Raw genomic sequence first — 18424 nt, 5'->3', positions numbered from 1 at the left:
CATCCCTGCAGTGATACCTCACCCCTGCACTGTGTGGTCATCCCTGCAGTGACACCTCACCCCTGCAGTGTGTGGTCATCCCCGCAGTGACACCTCACCCCTGCACTGTGTGGTCATCCCTGCAGTGACTCCTCACCCCTGCAGTGTGTGGTCATCCCTGCAGTGACTCCTCACCCCTGCACTGTGTGGTCATCCCTGCAGTGATGCCTCACCCCTACAGTGCAGACCTTTGGGCCTGTGGCCTTCAGGATCCGGATTATCTGTTAAACTCAGTTCATAATCAGAATGTTTTGTGTTCAGCCTCTGCCTGGACTGTACTCCAAGAAGAGTTCAAGGTTTTCTGTGGCAACATCTAGCGATCAAGCCTGAGCAAAAGGATTCTCACATCACCCTGCAGGCAGGTTCCCATAGTCAATTCTAGTCCATTTAAGCTGCTGCTGAAGATGCCTTGAAGGCATAGCCACAGCCACCCTGTGTGTTCAGAGGTGATGTTTTCCTTCAGGAACCTGATGCTGAGTCTTCTAACCCAGCAGGCGGTCCCTGCATCAGGCTGGAGTCTTGAGTTTCTGTGTTGTCCTGATACCACCTGCTGTGTTCTCCTGGGGCAGAATGGATCTCAGAAGGTCTGGGCCAGTCTCACTGGTTGAGGATTCTTGCAAGGCCTCATCTCCAATTCCTGAGGGAAGGTGTAGGTTAGGAGAATGCCTGGATTTGAAATTCAATGTTTTCAGATTTCAGGATTGGATGAGGGGTACTCAGCATGTGCATGTGTCCATGTCTCTGTATGCATGCACATGCAGGCCAGGGATGGACACCAGCAAACTTCCTCAGTCACCCTACCCCTCTCACACAAAGGAGCTCTCACACAGAAGCTGTGGCTCACAGATGAGGTTGCTCAGGCTTAGAGTCCCAGAGATTCTTCTGCTGTGCTTCAAAACTTTGAGAGAGAGAGAGAGAGAGAGAGAGAGAGAGAGAGAGAGAGAGAGAGAGAGATTGATTCTACCAGCTTGTACAACCATGCATGCACATATGGATGCCAGAGGGAAATATCCGGTGTCTTCCTTTTCGAACAGGGTCCTAATCAACTATCAGGTCTCTATATCTTAATATCTAGAAGGGGTCCCAGCATGAGCATAGCCAGGGCATACACATGCTTGGCTGTCAGTCAGGCAAGAGGCAGAGATCTTGTTCTATTTTTCATGGTTAATGCTCTTAGCACCCTTGAGGGCCTGGCGGAAAGCTGCCTGGAGACTGCTGGATCTGATGCTGGCCTAGACAGCCAGGGGTATTGATGATGGATGTCCAAAGTGGCCCTCATTCTTGGCAAACTTCTCTCTTCTAGTCTAAATGTGCTTGGGTGTTTAATGCAAGGACTGGGTTGTAGTTTTCCTGTTCTATCCTGCTGCCCCATTGTTTTCTTCAGCGGGTCACCTGCCCTAGTGAGGAAAGAGAAGTGTGTGAGCCACAGCACCACCCTCCCATGCTTCTGCTTGCTGATCTGTGGTATCTGTTGATGTAGAACCGTTCCTGTGGCAGTCCTGTTGATGTTTGTGAGTTTTGAGGATTTACGCCAGTGTAGTAATGTGCATAGTCACCCTGGAAAACCCCACAGGAAGTTGGTCCCCAGGTTTCAGCACACAGAAGCACAGGCCATAAGAGATGCCCAGGTGTTGAAGGAGGTCCAGTAGATGTGCTGTTAGTTTCCTGTGTCTGATGCATGATTGTCCCTTGCTTAATAAAATGTATACACAAAACTCTTTAAGTGTCCCACTGACCTCTGAGAAAGAACATCAGTGGGAAGATGGCTTTGAACTCTTAACTCCCTGTTCCTTTCCTCATAACAGGTTTCTGTAGCAACCAAAGGAGAGAAGCCACCTGAGGGAAGGAAGTCCAAGACAGTGCCTAGGAGCAGAAGTAGGGTCTGGCTGTAGAGGGGACAAGTGGCTGGGTATAGGGACTCTAGGATCAGAAAAGAGGTTGCCTGGCATCTCCCACAGCAACGAAGACAGTCAAGCATAGTCATGCTCAAAAGACAGTCTGATCCAGACTGTCCCTCATTTCCCAGGCGATTATAGATGGTGTCAGGTAGCAGTTGAAAACTGGCCATCAGGGCATGATTCAAGTGTTTATTAAGGTATCATGGCATCAAGAGTATATGAGGGAATAGCCATATGTACACAGAACGACTTGCAGATCCAGAGAGCAGGGAGGGAATAGTCAGGAGCTCCTGCTTGCTGCTGCCTTAGGGGTTCTACAGAAATCCCAGTGGCACTTGGGAAGTGGAGGCAATATCAATTAGGGATTGTGGCCACATGGGGAGATTGAGACCAGCCATGTGCTGTGGCATCAGAACACTGACCAGCGATGACAAAATGAAACATAAAACACTGGTTGCTCAGCTTTGATACTGCTGACTGCTGATGTGGCCAGGGGCCATCCGGTTCACCACAGGCTCAGCCAACAGTTGTCTCTCCACTCAATAAAAGTCAAAGAGTGGCCCAGCTCCAAAACCAAATGTGTGCCCACATTGCAATGGCTCCGGTACTGTTTCACCTCAGCTGCGGAGATCTCAGGATCCATGAGTGTCCAGCACGCACACACCCAAAAGAGACAGTCTTAGCGGTCTTAGGCAGCACTGAGGGTGGTGAGCCTCTGCCTCACGGCTCAACGGCCCTGACCTTGGCATTGTTTGGGCACAAGAGAGCAAAGTGCTGGGGACAGACAACCTGCAGTCTACCATGCTGGAAGGGCATGACTAACACTGATTGATCACATCCATGTGACTACTGAAGCTTTTCCTGCTCTCTGTAGTGGTGACCTTACAGAAACCATGCACACCCGGTTTAGACTGTATTAAAGTAGCCACCATTTCAGGGTTCCCTGCAAGGTGCCATGGGACAGTAGTAGCATGAGTCTGCATGTATCTCGACAGTTTTCACTAGGGACTACACACACACACACACACACACACACACACACACACACACACACAAACACACACATACACACACACTTACTGACATGGTGCACATTCTTTGCACACAGAAGAAAGTGAGTAGTAGTGAAAACACACCAATCATGGAATTGATGGAGGGAGTTGTGGGCAGAAGCTGGGGTTTAGAGTTACTTAAAGGCCCTATGCAGGCTCTCCTTTTGTTGGATGAGAAACTTCAACTGCAATGTGGTTCTTTATTTTCTTTCTCTAAAGCACGGAGGGCTAGGGTGGATCTCAGGGCTTTGAGCATGTTCGGCAAGTGCAGTCACACTGAATTAAATCCTAGGGCTGGAACCCTATTAATCTTCTACAGAATTATAGAGCAGCCTGGATGAAGACTCTCAGCTGAAAATGTGGACAACTCAAGACAGGTACTGGACAATGGCTGTCAGACTTGACTGAAGACTGGAAATGTTTTGCTATCTCACAGGAAAAGAAGGCCCCTCCCACTACACTGTACTCTAAGGACATTTTATTCAGGATAGGATGACATGAACTATTGTCTCATGTCACAGATGTCAGCACAAAGTATCCAAGGTATTGTATGCCAATGGTAGCATCAACAGAACAAAGCACACAGTGTCATGAAGACATAAATTATGAGTTTGTGTAGCAAGACCCAGGCCTCTTCCAGGTTCTTAGATAGTAACTGAGAACCTCAAATACGGTAGTGATGTGATAGTGTGGTGTAAATCTAGTTACAACTAGTTTTGACACAGATGACACTTTTTGTGTCATGGTCAGCTTTTAATGAATGACTAGACCTAAGCATGAGAGTAACCAAATACTACATTGCTTCTCTAGCTGCTGAGCTTCTAAAAGCCCTGGGGTGACAGCAAGCTTTTGTGGACATACTGGATTGGTCCTTCTGTACTTTAACTCTCTGAGTCACCTGCACTCTCAGCAAGTTAGATGAATTCCACAAATTGGAAATCAGTCACCTGGAAAAAATACATTCTCAATATGATCCCAGATTGGCCATGGAAAAAGGGTAGCTTGAACTGTCCCACCTCGGTTGGGCTTGCACAGGCCTGCTCTCCAACAGAAACCTGTGTTCACAGCTGCAGGCTACATTCACTATGGATGCTCTTGAGGTTCCTTCCTAAACTGCTTAGATTACAATAATTTTCTTGCTAACAATCAAAAAACTGATTATGCCAAGCTGGCCTACAAGAAGCTAGTTTCTATTCTGTATTTTATCAGATGTGCAGAATACATATGGTCATCATTGATAACAGGTGAATGATCTGCTCTAATATGGACACTAAGTGATGCTGGAGGACAATCCTGACCCACAATGAGCAGTGGGGACACCAGAGCCCTGTAGGGATGCCTGGCAACCTAACACGTTGAGCACGCACAGCTCAGTAAGTTCCCTGTGAACACACATCTCCTGAGATCTCTCTATTTAATCATAGGTGATCCTGTCCACCTAATACAGCACCTCATGTGGAATAACAAAAGCCACCTACAGGAGATGTGGTGATGACTCGCAGGGTAGAGCACCTGCTGCTCTCTCAGAAGAACCACATGGACCCTAACAATTGGGTAAAGCATGTCAGTGATTACATCATAAAGTGTGTGTCCGAGGAACAGCCACATTCTCCACACAAAAGACACTGTCACACTGAGTACCCCTTGGTGACTTTGAATTCACTTATTAGCCCAGGATCCATGGAACATGCAGAGATCCATGTGTAGCTGTCAGTTCTAAGTCCACAGGAGGGGAGAGAACCCTTGAGTAAGAATGATGGTCTTAAGAGTCAAGAGATAGAATTCAATTTTTATTCATAACAAATACATTTTTACAACAAAACAGGATTAAAATGAATAAAAATATTTAAAAATATTTGAAAGTAAAAATAGTAACAAGAACATATAAATATGAAACAACAAAAAGAAAACTTCAATTAAAATCATGACAAAAATATTTCTAAAAGCATATTCTTAAGGAACATTTAGAAGCACAGATGTATTGCTGTTTCTCCTCTAGCCCACATAATGAAAGGCGGTCCCCCAAGTTGTCTCTCAAGTGCTGTTTTCTGAGAAGAAAGTAAGACTTCAATCAGTCAGGCTGGCTTAGTGGTATATAAATTTAGCGTCTCTAAGAAATGACAAATTAACTCAGAGGATGAATACTCATCCAAAAAATGTTGTTACCATTCAGGATGTTGGTCATCAGGGACTCCTGAGAAAGCAACTTATTCTTCAGGAAGCTCTCTTATTGCTGTGTGTCCAATTCCAGCTCTCTTGCACTTTCTGAGACCTGGGAGAGGAAGGCAGTTTTTCAGACACTGATTTGGTGGGGAAATGCAAGCCAGCTGTCAGAATGCTGCCTTCTACCACCTCAGTTCTATTGGACAGTCGACATGGACATTTTAAGTGATATCATTGTTGCTAACTCTGTGGGCAGGGCAAAATCTCCAGAGAGCCTCACAGTAATGTGGGCTGACAATATGGGACCCAGACTTATACCAGTGCAAAACAAGAACAGGGCAATGGCAAGAGACCTCATCAGGTTGCAGGAAGAAAGGAGATGTCCATATGTCACCAAGGATAAAGCCAATGACAAGTACTAATTTGACATTTGCACTTGGTTCTTATCCCAAAGGTGCTTCCTACACAAGAGATCACATGACCACAGTGTGTCATTTGTCAAAGAACCAAGAACTTGTTCAAAACTCTACATAGGATCCAATGTATCACATGGATATGCAATAATATGATATGTTATTCATCTGTCACCATTTCTAGACTGCAGCTTCAAAACGAGCAGCAAAATATGCTTGCACAATAATTCAGTTTCTGAAAAGTGGTTAACTTCCCAGAATACTTGTGCATAGGCAGAGCAATGAACAATTCCATTACATGAGGTGGTTGGCTGGTTGTGAGTGTAAATTAGAAAGGTGGTAAGAGAAGCAAAGATGTATCAAATTGGCAAATTTTATCAGATATTGTTAAGCTAACAGGTCCCTACCTGATAATGCTGGTTCTGTCCGTTGATGGTCTTTATCTTTCTTGTTAAAGTCAACCAAATATTTCTGGTTCAGTGCACAATCAAGATGTACCTCCTTGCTCTCCTGCTTCAGTGGGACCAACTTCTTCCTACATGTGTTCTCCATCAGGAGCTGGCTGAGCAGGTTTCTGGAAATACAGTCTGCATAGTAAGATCATGCTGGCCCTTTCTCCCATTCCTACTCCCAAGTCCCACTAACTCTACCAGGTCCCAGATACCCATGAAGACTTAATAAAATGCATCTTGATACATATAAGGCTGCTGCACAGAACATAAAGAGTTAATTCGGGGAAGAATAAATTGTTTGCTTGGCCTGACACCAATTAGTGTCCACACCTCTGAGAAAGAACATGGATCCACAACTATCCATGAAAGCCCAATGCATGGGGGCAACATGAATTAGTACTGGGCCAACACCCTCAAAAGAGGTCAGTAGAACCAAGAGAAGGTCATGCTAACCATGTGGTCCACGCACTGAGTGTTGTAAAACCTGGTGTGACACCATAGGTCCAGGTCAGCCTAATAAACTTCTGCTGAATTCAATCAGTGCTGTTCTCTCTAGAGCCTTTTGAAGATGCCTCGACAATCCTGGGATGAGGAACAGTCTTTTATGGAACTGAAAACTGAGTCCTAATGACCCTGGAACACTGATGGGTAAATAGCACAAGAGATAGAACCAGAGCTGAAGACCGTCCAATCCAGAACAAAGAAAGTCAGAAATGGCCATTCCACAAGTGATAGCCTTTCTGACCAGGACTTACCTAGAGAAGGTAATCTCCTTCTTCAGCCTATGGTTGTTCTCATGGACCTCAGTGTTCTCCATCTCTAAGTTGTGCAGAATTGACATGACCGCCTCCTCCATTCTCTCCAGGTCTTCATAATATGGATTTGGCCTGAAGTGTGACCTGGCCCCAAATGATAGAATACAATGAACATCGGCATTTAGGAATATATGAACTCAGGGTGGGTCCTAAATTACCCCAGGCTGCTGCCTGGATCTTCCAGCACTCAGTCACCTGCCTAGCAAGTACAGAGACTCACCATAAACTCACTGCAATTACAATCTTGCAAAGCCACCAGCTGTCAAGGGCTTTGCAAATGCACACTGGGAACTCACTCTCCCTGACTTTATCCCTGAATTCTTCATTCAGACCACAAGTTCTGCTTTTAAATAAATGGAAGCAGATGAGTCCATTTTCAATCTCACTCCTCAGGAAGGGTCAGGTTCTGAATCTCCACTATATGGGAGGTGAGGTTTAGCACAGGGTGGTTAGGGAGGCACAGCTTTCTAGAACCCAAAACCTTAATAGGATAAGAAGGTGACCTTGCAGACCCAGGAATGAAACAAGAGCATTTGGAGCGATTCATACCTGTTCTTCATGGATCTCTCTGTCAGAAACCTCAGGCGATCTCTCAGGTCATTTCTCTCCTCGGTAATGAGCTGCAGCTCTTTAATCAGCCTCTCCTTTTCCTTCTTGGCCTGATTCTCGCTTAGTTCAGTGCCAGGGGATGATGTTTCTCTCCCAGCGTCTGTAGGTAGAAGAACACAAGTGAACCTGCATGGGGAGAATGCATAGAGTGTTCATAGACCTCAGTGAGGCCTAAACAGGAGAATAAGCCAGGAACCCAGTGTCACTGCTAGGCGATTGGTCTATGCTTAAGAGGCCTCCTCAGTGGATCTCAGTTCTCCCACTACTCTATAGATACCAAGAGACATAAGCAGCCAGGTGTTCCCTATGCCGGACATCACGTGCTTACATGTACCACGGAGATGGCTTCTCCAGGATTATCATCAGCTGAACAGGGTACAGCTTGGTTTCAGGACCCTCACTCCTGTGGCTTCAGAACTCAGATGATAAATTCACCATCCAGAAAACTTGAGTGATTGGAGACACTCAGATGCCCTACCCTGATACTCTAAGCCAACAACTTTGGATTTAAAACGCATTTCCGGGGAGGATATGTTCAACAGACTTATCAGTGTCCCTATGTGAAATACCAAATGCCCCAGAAGTGCGAATAGGTTACAGGCTGAATCTTGGTCTACACGATCCAAATAGTTTTGGTATTTTAGAAACATGTTTGTAACACACACTCTAATATATAAAGCTAACGATGACCCTGCCAGTTAGAAGAAATCAGAGAAGGTCTAAGAACATAAGGTTATTGCCTGGAGCACAATCTCTCCCTGTTACTACTGTCAGATACCCACTGTATTTAAAGAAGCAATGATAGTGAAATACATTGCTGCCCTGTCTAAACTCAGAAAAGGTGGACCCTCCATGACTACTGATGAGGTTATTATATCAATGTAACATAACAAATGAACTGAAAAGTAAAGACCAGAAGTCCACAGTATAATAGCATTGGCCTTACCATATCCTCCCAGTGGGGATGGGGAAACTAAAGTTCTGAAATCCTGACTTTCAGGAATTGTGATATTCATGGAAATTCAATTCCTTTTCAGATGCTCCAGTTGTTGTGGCCCATTGCTAGAAAGGTCAGCGTAAGCCTGCAGCCACCCTGGCAGGAAGCTCAAAATACACTACCCAGAACTTACTCCACATTCCCCAGAAGTGCTGTCTTTGTCCATCATTACTTTGAGACGAAAGGCCAGACTCCTTCACTCTAGTCTCTCCAGAATCGACGTTCCCCCTCCCAAAACGCTTGCGAAGACAGGAAAACATGTCTTAGCTTGTAACCGCCAGACTCAGACTGAGAGAAACTAGGGCACTGGTCGTCACTACAACACTGGTGACATCGCAGAGGATTCCAGAACTCTCTAGGAGACAATAGAATGTCCAAGAAGGGACAGCTGATGTCATGGGGAGCAGACTTTGCCTCCCTGCTAATGTTCTCCCTGTACTGAGCATAAGCAGAGGTGCCCTTTCCAGGAGACTTTCCTGGGGCAGAGCCACTGAGCATCTCCTGCTTCCAAAGCCAAATTTTCCTCAAGGCTTGATTATAAAAACCTTAGTAATTACTATGCATCTAAATGAATGTTTCCTTCCATATCTTGCCCCAAAATGTCTCATCCTAACTCAAATTGTCCACATTCACCAATGTTAGCCATTAAACCTTTCTGAGATTTCACACCAGCTTGAATATGCAGTCAAAAGTTCTCCTGTCTCATTATGTACAGGTGCTTTATATCACATCAAGAAATAGTCTGCATGGTAGGTTACAACATGCGTGTGTATTAGGGGAACACTCATGAAGTCATGTGCTTAGCAATCGACAATTGCCAGAAAATTCCTTAGGAGAAAGAGTTGAAGTCTTTAAGGTGCTAGGAAAAGTGTGGAGACCAGTTGGCAGAGGAAAATGCAATATTGGAGACACCAGTGAAGGGAACCTCATGCTGCTTGTGGGGTTCTGCTCTCTGCACCAATGTCGCTAAAGGAGCACTGATCACAGGCCTGAGTAAGATGTACCATGAGCTTCTATCAGAAAAATAAAATAAACAAGAGATATAGAGGGTACACAGAAATGTCTAAAATGAGGCTATAAACATCATTAAGTGGATAGAGCAAGGTCCCAGCACCTGTACACTGGGAAATGGCCACCACACCAAACACAAAAGTAGTAACACATTTATCATAGTAAAACACATTTATAATAGTAAAAAATGAATACTTTATAGAATGCACCCACTAACACTGATTGATCACATCCGTAGTTCAAATTTTGGGGGCAAATTCATGGCCTTAACTACCTTTGTCTCAACTTATATAGCAAAAAATAAGAAAGAACGAGAAAAGACAAAGTCAAAACTAAAAGCTCAAGCTTCTCATATGAGGATTGCAGGAAGTGTTATATGGGAGTCAGTTCTGATTAGGCCATTTTAGATAGAACAGTGCATAGTGACCCTTAATGTGATGGGCCCTATATAAAGCTTTTTGCAATATTGGAATTTTAACAAACCTCATCCAGTATGTACGGAAGAGGCAAAGATGTGATCACCATGTCCTTACTCTGTATCAGGTTATTTTTCTGCATCCTTGATTGTCAGGCATAGAACAGCAACAATCTGAAATAGCTGGTAGACATGGAAAAACATGGCTAAAACTATAGTTGTGGGTTACACACCTCAACGGTGAAAGGCTAATGCTGTCTGCACAGTCCGTGGAGGCCACTCTTTTAAGCCTATTTATTGCAAAGTGAAAGGAGGTTTATCTGAGCTCAAAGTGATCCTGGCCAGCCAGGTAGAGGGCAACATGTGATACTTGAGACCCTGTTTTAAACCAGCACAGAAATCCACACTTCATTCAAGGCATCATCTACGAATTCTCGATTATTTACCATTCTCTCCCTACCAGTCGTTCTGCTTGGAATGGTAGAAAACAACTGGAACTGATCTTTCTATTTTAAGGACCTTGATCTCTCTTTTTTTAGGTCCACATTAAGAGTGCATACAAATGGACATCACCATCTGAACATCTTAGTATTATCTACTCTGTATATATAGCATAATACTGTGCCTATGACAGTCTCAAGCTTCCTTGAGTGTAGTTGCCCCATCAAGAAGTGTGAAGTTCTGAGTTCAAACCCCAGTGATGCTTTAAAGGGACTAGAAGAAAGCCATCAGAGATACTCCACTTCTTTGTCCTTAGATTAAATCAAGTTGACACAATGTGAACCTGGTGGGCTATTTAACCAGCATCTTTCTCCCAACCCCACTTCCACGAGTTCAGTCCATGGCAGAATTCATCCCCCACCATCCTAGGTATTTCTTTGTATATTTCTACAAGAGCCAGGTTTCTTTTTTTTAATAGAATTAGTTGTAGTCAATCAACTGCTGCCCTATGTGAGAAATGATTAGTATCTATTGCAACTTACCACAGTGTATTTGTGTATACAAGTACATTATTGGAAATCCAGCATTACTGAGGGATTGGAAACCAGTGCTGTGGCCTGGCCTTTCTGTGCCTCTTCCTGGCTCACAGGCAGCAGGGGGCAGACCTTGAGTTCCTCTTCAGGGACAGAGTGATGTTGAATGGGCACTGAGCAGGCAGAGAAACACAGCTGAGGCAGCTCCTTTCAGTTATCAAACACATCATCTCCTTCCCATCTTAAGGGCTACTGCTGAGGTCTTGCCCCCATACCTACCTTAATAGCAGCGAATTTGTTACACAGCAGCCAGCTCTTTCCTATTGTTCTGTAATACGCCTCCACATCATGGATGCCAAGAAAAACACTAACAAAGAAAAAAAAAACTCTGACGTTGAACTGTGTGGTGCTGGTCACATACCCTGTTATGTTTTGTATGTTATGAGGTTTGTTAATCTTAACAAGTTCCCCAAGTGTATTCTTCACATAGGACCCAATAGATTCAAGGAAAATAGGAACAATTATGTGTAAAATGGCCTGAGTCAGGGCCATAGACCGAAGCATTTCCAACACTTGTGCATGAGCCCATGTGTATTTTGCAATGAGCTGGGCCTAGCAATGTCCAGTACACAGTTGTGAGCTGTTGCTCTGGTTGAACTGCATTGGTGTGTGCATTAATAAACTACACCTATTTAAATGAATTCAGTGTTCCTGTGGTTTGAATCCAGACCCCTTGACACCAGATCTTCCCTTCTGCAGCACTTGGGAAAAAGGCTAAGTTTAGGAAAGGTGACGTCTTGTCATAAGTTATGTGACAAGAGGGATGGTGAATGATCCCTTGTGATAAGAATCAAGGTTTCCTCTGTGGTATTTAGGTCTATACTGGCCCTGTGCAACAGGTTCAAGAACCCATTTCTAATTTTCCTTGGGATTCCCGAGATGATGCACTCAGACATGATTGGAAACAACCAAAACGGTGGTCAGACTTGATTTATAGAATGTAGGTAATATTGCAAACTTATGTTGTAGGATATTTGATCATATTGTCATCCCCAATATTGTGTTATTTACTTAGAAAAATACCTTCTGGCTGTGTAGTTCAGTACTAGCACAAATATTTAACCCTAGAGCTATTTTTGTTTGTTTGATTGTTTGTTTTTTGTTTTTGTTTTTGGATGAACAAGTACTTTCCTATTTTGTGGCCCAGCCCTATCTCTTACTTCTTTGCACAGTCATAGAGAACCCTCAAACATATACTCAGACAAAGCCAGGGGAGTGTATGAAAGGGCCTAAGGCAATACCACATAATGACATTGAAAGTGGGCTCTCTTCTTGATCCACGTCTCCAGCTCTCCTGACATCTACATGAATTATAACTCCTAATGCAGTGTAAATGATGTCTGCGCTATTGCTGAAGGAATCATGAGAATAACAACTCTAAACATCCCACCATGGATAGAATTTGTGGAAAGAGGTGACTGGCAGCCAACAAGAGGGCTCTACAGTTAAAGGGGCTTGCTGTCAAGTCTGATGAGCTTGACTCAATCCCCAGGACCCACGTGGTAAAAAGGAGAGAAACAAGGGCCAAGCTGTCCTCTGGCTTCCACTCATGTGCTTACATGTATGTGAGTATATATGTATATGTCTGTATGTACGTGTGGATATGAATGTGTGTATGCATGTATGTGTATACGTGTATATGTATATGTGTATATGTCTGTCTATATGTGTGTATAGGTGTATTTGTATGTGTGTATATGTATTGTATGTGTGTGTATGTGTGTATGTATATGTGTATGTGTGTATGCATGTATGTGTGTATGTGTGTATGCATGTAGGTGTGTATATATGTGTGTGTGAGCATGAATGTGTATAGTCATGTATATGCATGTGTTTTCATGTACATGTATTCGTGTATATGTACGAATGTATGTGTGTATATGTATGTATGGACACACAAACACACACAATGTTAAAACATAAAAAGCTCCTTGGAGTATTCACCGTGCCTGGATAAGTGGTGACCATGTGGGGGAAACACATGTCCATGTAAGCACACCTGTTCACATGTGCTGAGCAATGCCCAGCCTGGTCTTGAGCTCACTACCTGCCCAACGATGAGTTTCTGCCCACCCGGTCTTCTCAGAGCCAGGCGACGATTTTTCCTGCCGTTCCAGTTCTGTTCCAGTTTCTCATGCCACAAACCTTCTAGCTTGAATCTCACCTACTGACGCAGGAACCTAACAGCCTCCAACCCAGTGAAGTAAGTAAACTTCTTCCTGACATCCTCAGGCTTGGTGTCCCCATGAGTCACAGGGAGGAAGGATGGCATGCACCAAGGAGAAGGGCCATGGGCAAGGAAGACAGGATCATAAGTCAGTCATCCCTGACACCAGCAAAGTGTGTGCTTCAGAGCTGGCTCTGCTCACTCTTGTCCCAGTGGCAGGACTTAAGAGTGGTGCATACCTGTCACCCAGCACTCAGAGAAGTCTGAGGCCCAAGAACCAGGAGTTCATGGCCATCTTAACTAATGGTGAGATCAAAGCCAGCCTGGGCTGCATGAGACTCAGTCTCAAAGCAGGCAAGGAGGAACTTGGTATATTTGATCAAGGAAGCTGGAATCCTCCTGGGTTCTAAACATTCACTGCAATACAGAAAGATGCTAGGGCTAGTGTGGCAGAAAGTAGGAGACAGAGAAGCCAGGTTAACCCTCCCTAATCTTCTCATGCTGTGTGAGCTATGAGTAGATGGTGCCCTATACACTGTGGACAGGATGGCCACTCAGACAGTTCAGAAAGCCATGGAGGACTCCAGCAATTCCCCACTTGAGTGTCACTTGAGTCTTATATGTGTGTGTTTACAAGTCAAAATATAAGATCCATAGGTGACTGTGTAAATTCAACATGGCACAGCCATGTGCTGGAATATTATTCAGCCTTACATAGGATTCAGATTCTGACCCTTGAACAGGAATGAGAATGGTAGCCATTCTCCTAAGTCAGACCTCCAGGCAGTGCAAAGACAAACTAACACTGTATGACACCACTGATGGCTGCAGTGTCACCAATTATATAAAGACAGAAAGCAGGAAGGTTTACAGAGCCCCAGGGGTGACATGGAGTGGGGAGGTTGGAGGGTAGGTGTGTAAGTGGGACTGAGCCTCAGAGGAATCAGACATGGCTGCAGAATATGCATGTGGCTGCCTCCCATACCTGTGGGTGCTGCCTCCTCAGAAAGGCAAATACAGCAAAAGAAAGGAACAGAGGAGACAGGCTCTGACCTCCTGTAGACACACACAAATGATGTGACAGAATGTGCACACTGCTGCCTTGCTGCAGGAGCAATTGAGCTTCCAGAAGGGTTGAAAGAGGCTGGAAGGGCTGAGCATGGCACTGAGTTCAAGGACATAGCTTTAGGTCCTGGGGAACCTATGGTGCCCAGGCCCCATCCCGCTGATACTGAGGGACACAGCTCACATTCAGGGTGATGGCTGGGCTGGGCTGGCGAATAGGTGTCCACTCTCACCTGCTCCAGCTTGAAGGTGTGCTGGGTGAAGTAGGACTGCAACTGCTTGTTGGATTCATTGATGCAAATCTGCTGGAAGCTATTCTGTTCAAAGTCCTCAAATCTGAATATGGCCAAGACACCAATGGGCAAGCACTGGGAGACGAGGTTTGGTTATAGCCGGGGCCTCCTGGGAAGACCAGCCCTCCTGAGAGGAGTTGCAGAAGAGGGGGTGTGTTTTCCTGACCAGTTTGGTACCCAGTGTTTTTTTGCCAAGGGTTCCTTTATTACTTCTTGATGGAACCAGGCCTGCACATATCCAGTAAGCATTGGGGTGGAACCTGGGCTTGGTGCCCACATGCTGGCATCGCTGAGGGTGAAGTCTAGCCTATCACACTTCCAGACACCGAGTGCAGATGCCTGGGTTCCTATAGAATGGCGGTTCTTACCCTTCCTAATCCTGTGTCTCTTTATTTCAGTTCCTCATGTTGTGATCCCAACCATAAACTTATTGGAGAGCTACTTCATGAGTGTAACTTTGTTACTGTGAGGAACTGTAGTGTAAATGTCTGGTGTGCAGGAGCGCTGATGTAGAACCCACAGATTGAGAGCAGCTGCTGTAGAGGATCAGAGTCCCATGCCAGCCCTGGTGTTTGCAAAGATCCCCTGGGTTCCTAGTCTCCATGGCTTTCCCAAGGACAGAGTTTATTCTTGGCCGTCTCAGGGCCCGGGACCTCACAGAAACAGCCTCTCCCATGTCCTTCCTGTTGAGGAGAGCGTGGTTGGTCCTCAGCACAGACCAGTCAAACAGGGCGCTGTATAGACACTTCGCCAGGGGTCTCCTGCAGTTATGGCCTCTGGACAGAGGGGTTTCTTACCTGGGGTGGGGCAACCATGCCAGGTACAGGCAGTGATGCTCATAGTCAAGACCTAGTTTTGTCTTATTTTCATAGACAAAGTTGCCCAGGCTGGCCTCGAACTTGCTGTGTAGCCAAGGATAATTAAACAACTGATCCTACTGCCTCTACCCCCCATGGCCTGGCATTGCAGATGAGTGTCACCAGAGCTGGCTTGTCACAGCTGCTATATGGCTCTAAGTCATGGGCCTCATGTGCAGGAGTGTTATGACTGTGCCATCCCCACCCTGCAACCAGGGTTTTCACCTTTCTCCTGCTGAAGTCTGCTTAATCCTACCCTGGACCTAGGACACAGCAGCTGTGGGAGACTCAAAGCCTGGGGCTTCAGCACAGCATGGGTACACAGCATGGCATGCAGCCTACACGGCTGTGAAAAAGCCAAGTAAGTGCTTCTCAGCTCACCCCCTGTAGGAGTGTCTAGTCCATCCTTCTCTCCATGGACGCAGACATCTGCTTCCAACTGCCCGACATGTCCCTCTGGTTTTGACTTTCCTGGATGCCCTGTCAATGCCACCACACAGAGTGCTGCCTCTACTGGGGACACTCACACAACCTCTCTGGGGGACATCTGAGCCAAGCAGGGATTGGGTGCACTGCAGAGAGGTCAAGTCATGTCGTGAAGTACCTTGTCCCACAAAGGCTCACTGTTCAGGGAGTTGACTGGAAAAGTAAGCTTATGCCCCTGGGCAGGGTCCCCATAGGGAGTGTCCCACACCCTGCTATCAGGTCTATTCCTGGTGCCATGCAAATTCAATTTGCAAGACCCAATGCTCTGGAAATGTCAAGAGCTAACAGAAATGTACCAGGAAGTGCACACCACAGCAAAGGGAGAGGATGGCACAGAGACCTATGCTATGGGTTAAGGGGCACGGAAAGGCCACCTCGAGCACAGGGGTCAGTCACCTCTTTCACAAACAAGGCAAATGGTCAATGCTCTCAGCTCTGGGAGCCTAAAGGGCTCTGTGGCTCCTAAGCCCTGCAGCTGCAGCCAGAAGCAGCACTGAACAGGATGTAAATGCTGAGGATGGCGATGTCAATAAAACTTTATTTACAAAACCAAATTGGTGGTGGTGCTGGTGGTGGTGGTGGTGCTGGTGGTGGTGGTGGTGGTGGTGGTGGTGGTGGTGGTGGTGGTCGCGGATTGGTTCATTTCAAAGCATGCTGGAGTGGCATGGCCACTGAGCATCCGGAAACACAGAAAGGAATGCGACCGGACGCAGGGCTCCCAACACCCTAGACGTCGACCTATGGCACTGGAACAGGGTCCCTGAAGGTAAGTCTGGACAGTCAGATAAGGTAAGTACATTTTATTACAAGGAAATGGGACAAGATAAATCTTCTCTTCATCTCGCTATGCTTAAGCATCTTTAAGAGTGCAGGGAATTCATGTCTCTCAGTCTGGTTTAGAAAAGTGTTTAGAGACAGCAAGAGTAAACTCCATGGTTCCCTGACGAGGGTTCCAGGGATTCTGATATCTGGGTCAAAGTGAAAGTTAAGGTGAAAAAGGCTGTCAGGCAGGGCAAAAAGATTCCAATTTCTGGTCTCTTTGGGCTGTAATTTTTACTGTGTTCAAGGCCATGAATGCAGACAGGGTAATAACGAATACAGAACAAGAAGCTAGAGCTTCATTAAGACAAAACGAAAGTAAAAGTTTTGCCCTCTGCACCACTGCCTGAAGCAGGTTTTTCTAAGTCCTTTCCCGAGGATGGCATGCTGACCATTAGATTCACACAATGATGATGACGAATTCACCTGCTTTTTCTTTTCCTATCATTAGGCCAGCATCGATTCAAGGTGTGGCCCAACCGACTTATTATAAAGGATGATACTGGTTGGTTGAAAAAGGTAGTAGCTTTCTATGAACCATATATTAAGTTTTTATGTATATTAAAATTAACATTGGAAAGAACAGTGGTAGGAGTGGAAGCTAGAGGACAACTGCTGCAAATGCTTGCTTTTGAAAATGCTAATGAGGAGTACAGGAGAGCATTATTACCTATAAAGGAGACGGGGGATATTAATGCTTATATGAAGGCATGCAAGGGTATCTTTTCTGAAAATGGAAAGATGCATATTTGGCACGTATTGATCCAGATAGAGTTATTAAATTATATGTTTAAATACTCTTGAATATCCTACAGGCACTTTCGCTCAGGATGAGTTGCCTTTAGAGTGGGTTTATATTAAATAAAACTTTAACCAAACATTAACAAAATATGAGGAACAAATTTCTTTATATTCAGCAAGGCATACAAAGACCTGTTACTCTGTGGGGATATGATTGTGCTGCTCTTGTTCTCCCATTAAGCAAAGATAAAGTGGAATATTTAATGCAGATGTCTGAGGTTTTTCAATTAGCCATGATTTCTTACACTGGAAATATTGAATTTCATCCTCCCCATAGTAAATTGTGGGATTGCTTTATAAAACAAAAAAAAATTGATAAATACACTAATTTCTGTTGATCCATTACCATCACACTTTACTGTGTTTACAGATGGCTCTAAGACCAAGATGGCTTATTGGACCAAAGATTAATTTTGGGGACAAGAATCTTCTTTTGGGTCAGTACAACAAAATGAATTATTAGCGGTAATTAATGTATTCCAGGATTCTACTCATGACATAAAAATATTATAGCTGAGTCCGCTTATGTTGTAGGAGTAGTACAGAATATTGCGACTGCTGTTGTTTCTACATCTAAGCCTATATTAAATGTTATTCTCACATATTAAAGGACTATTGTTATTATGAAACTCTAGAATATTCATTACACATACTAGATCACATTCAAAATTTCCAGAATCTTTAACACTTGGCAATCATATGGTAGATCAATTAGTGGCATTTGCTACCCCAGAAGAACACAGTCATAATCATGCCAATACAGGATATTTACATATTAAATATAAGCTTCCCTATTCTCAAGCCAAACGAATTATTGCTAATTGTCCTATGTGTCAGTCTTCACGTATAAAATGTGTTCCATCTCAAATTAATCCCAGAAGGATGCAACTTAATACATCGTGTCAGATCGATATAACCCATATTTCTGAGTTTGGTCGCCTTTCACATATACATGTAAGCATAGATAATTTTTCAAAATTTGTGTGGGCTACACCATTGCCAGGAGTACGCACTGCTCATGTTATACAGCATCTATTG

At 44.7% G+C, this 18424-nt stretch overlaps 1 protein-coding gene across 2 annotated transcripts in view; it reads right to left on the bottom strand.

Annotated features, from left to right (window-relative positions):
* Nucleotides 1-8728, bottom strand: part of LOC147999027 (disks large homolog 5-like) — a 100283-nt gene extending 91555 nt beyond the window's left edge. Inside the window, exons 1-6 of one of the 2 annotated variants that reach the window (XM_087595773.1) lie at nucleotides 8572-8728; nucleotides 7382-7541; nucleotides 6773-6916; nucleotides 5973-6139; nucleotides 5156-5261; nucleotides 4761-5037 (exon numbers count right to left, since the gene is read on the bottom strand). In XM_087595773.1, the coding sequence (XP_087451899.1) occupies nucleotides 5197-5261; nucleotides 5973-6139; nucleotides 6773-6916; nucleotides 7382-7541; nucleotides 8572-8698 (663 nt within the window). In that variant the 5' untranslated portion in view covers nucleotides 8699-8728 and the 3' untranslated portion in view covers nucleotides 4761-5037; nucleotides 5156-5196. Of the gene's footprint in view, nucleotides 1-4760; nucleotides 5038-5155; nucleotides 5262-5972; nucleotides 6140-6772; nucleotides 6917-7381; nucleotides 7542-8571 lie in introns of those variants that run through there. The other variant, XM_087595774.1, reaches the window with a different exon arrangement.
* Between the last annotated feature and the right edge of the window lie 9696 nt (nucleotides 8729-18424).

This window comes from Rattus norvegicus, chromosome 19, assembly GCF_021556685.1.
Source record: "Rattus norvegicus strain SHRSP/BbbUtx chromosome 19, alternate assembly SHRSP_T2T, whole genome shotgun sequence".
Classification (NCBI taxonomy): domain Eukaryota; kingdom Metazoa; phylum Chordata; class Mammalia; order Rodentia; family Muridae; genus Rattus; species Rattus norvegicus.
Note: the sequence above shows the minus strand (reverse complement) of the source record. Positions and strands in the feature narration are given on the sequence as shown.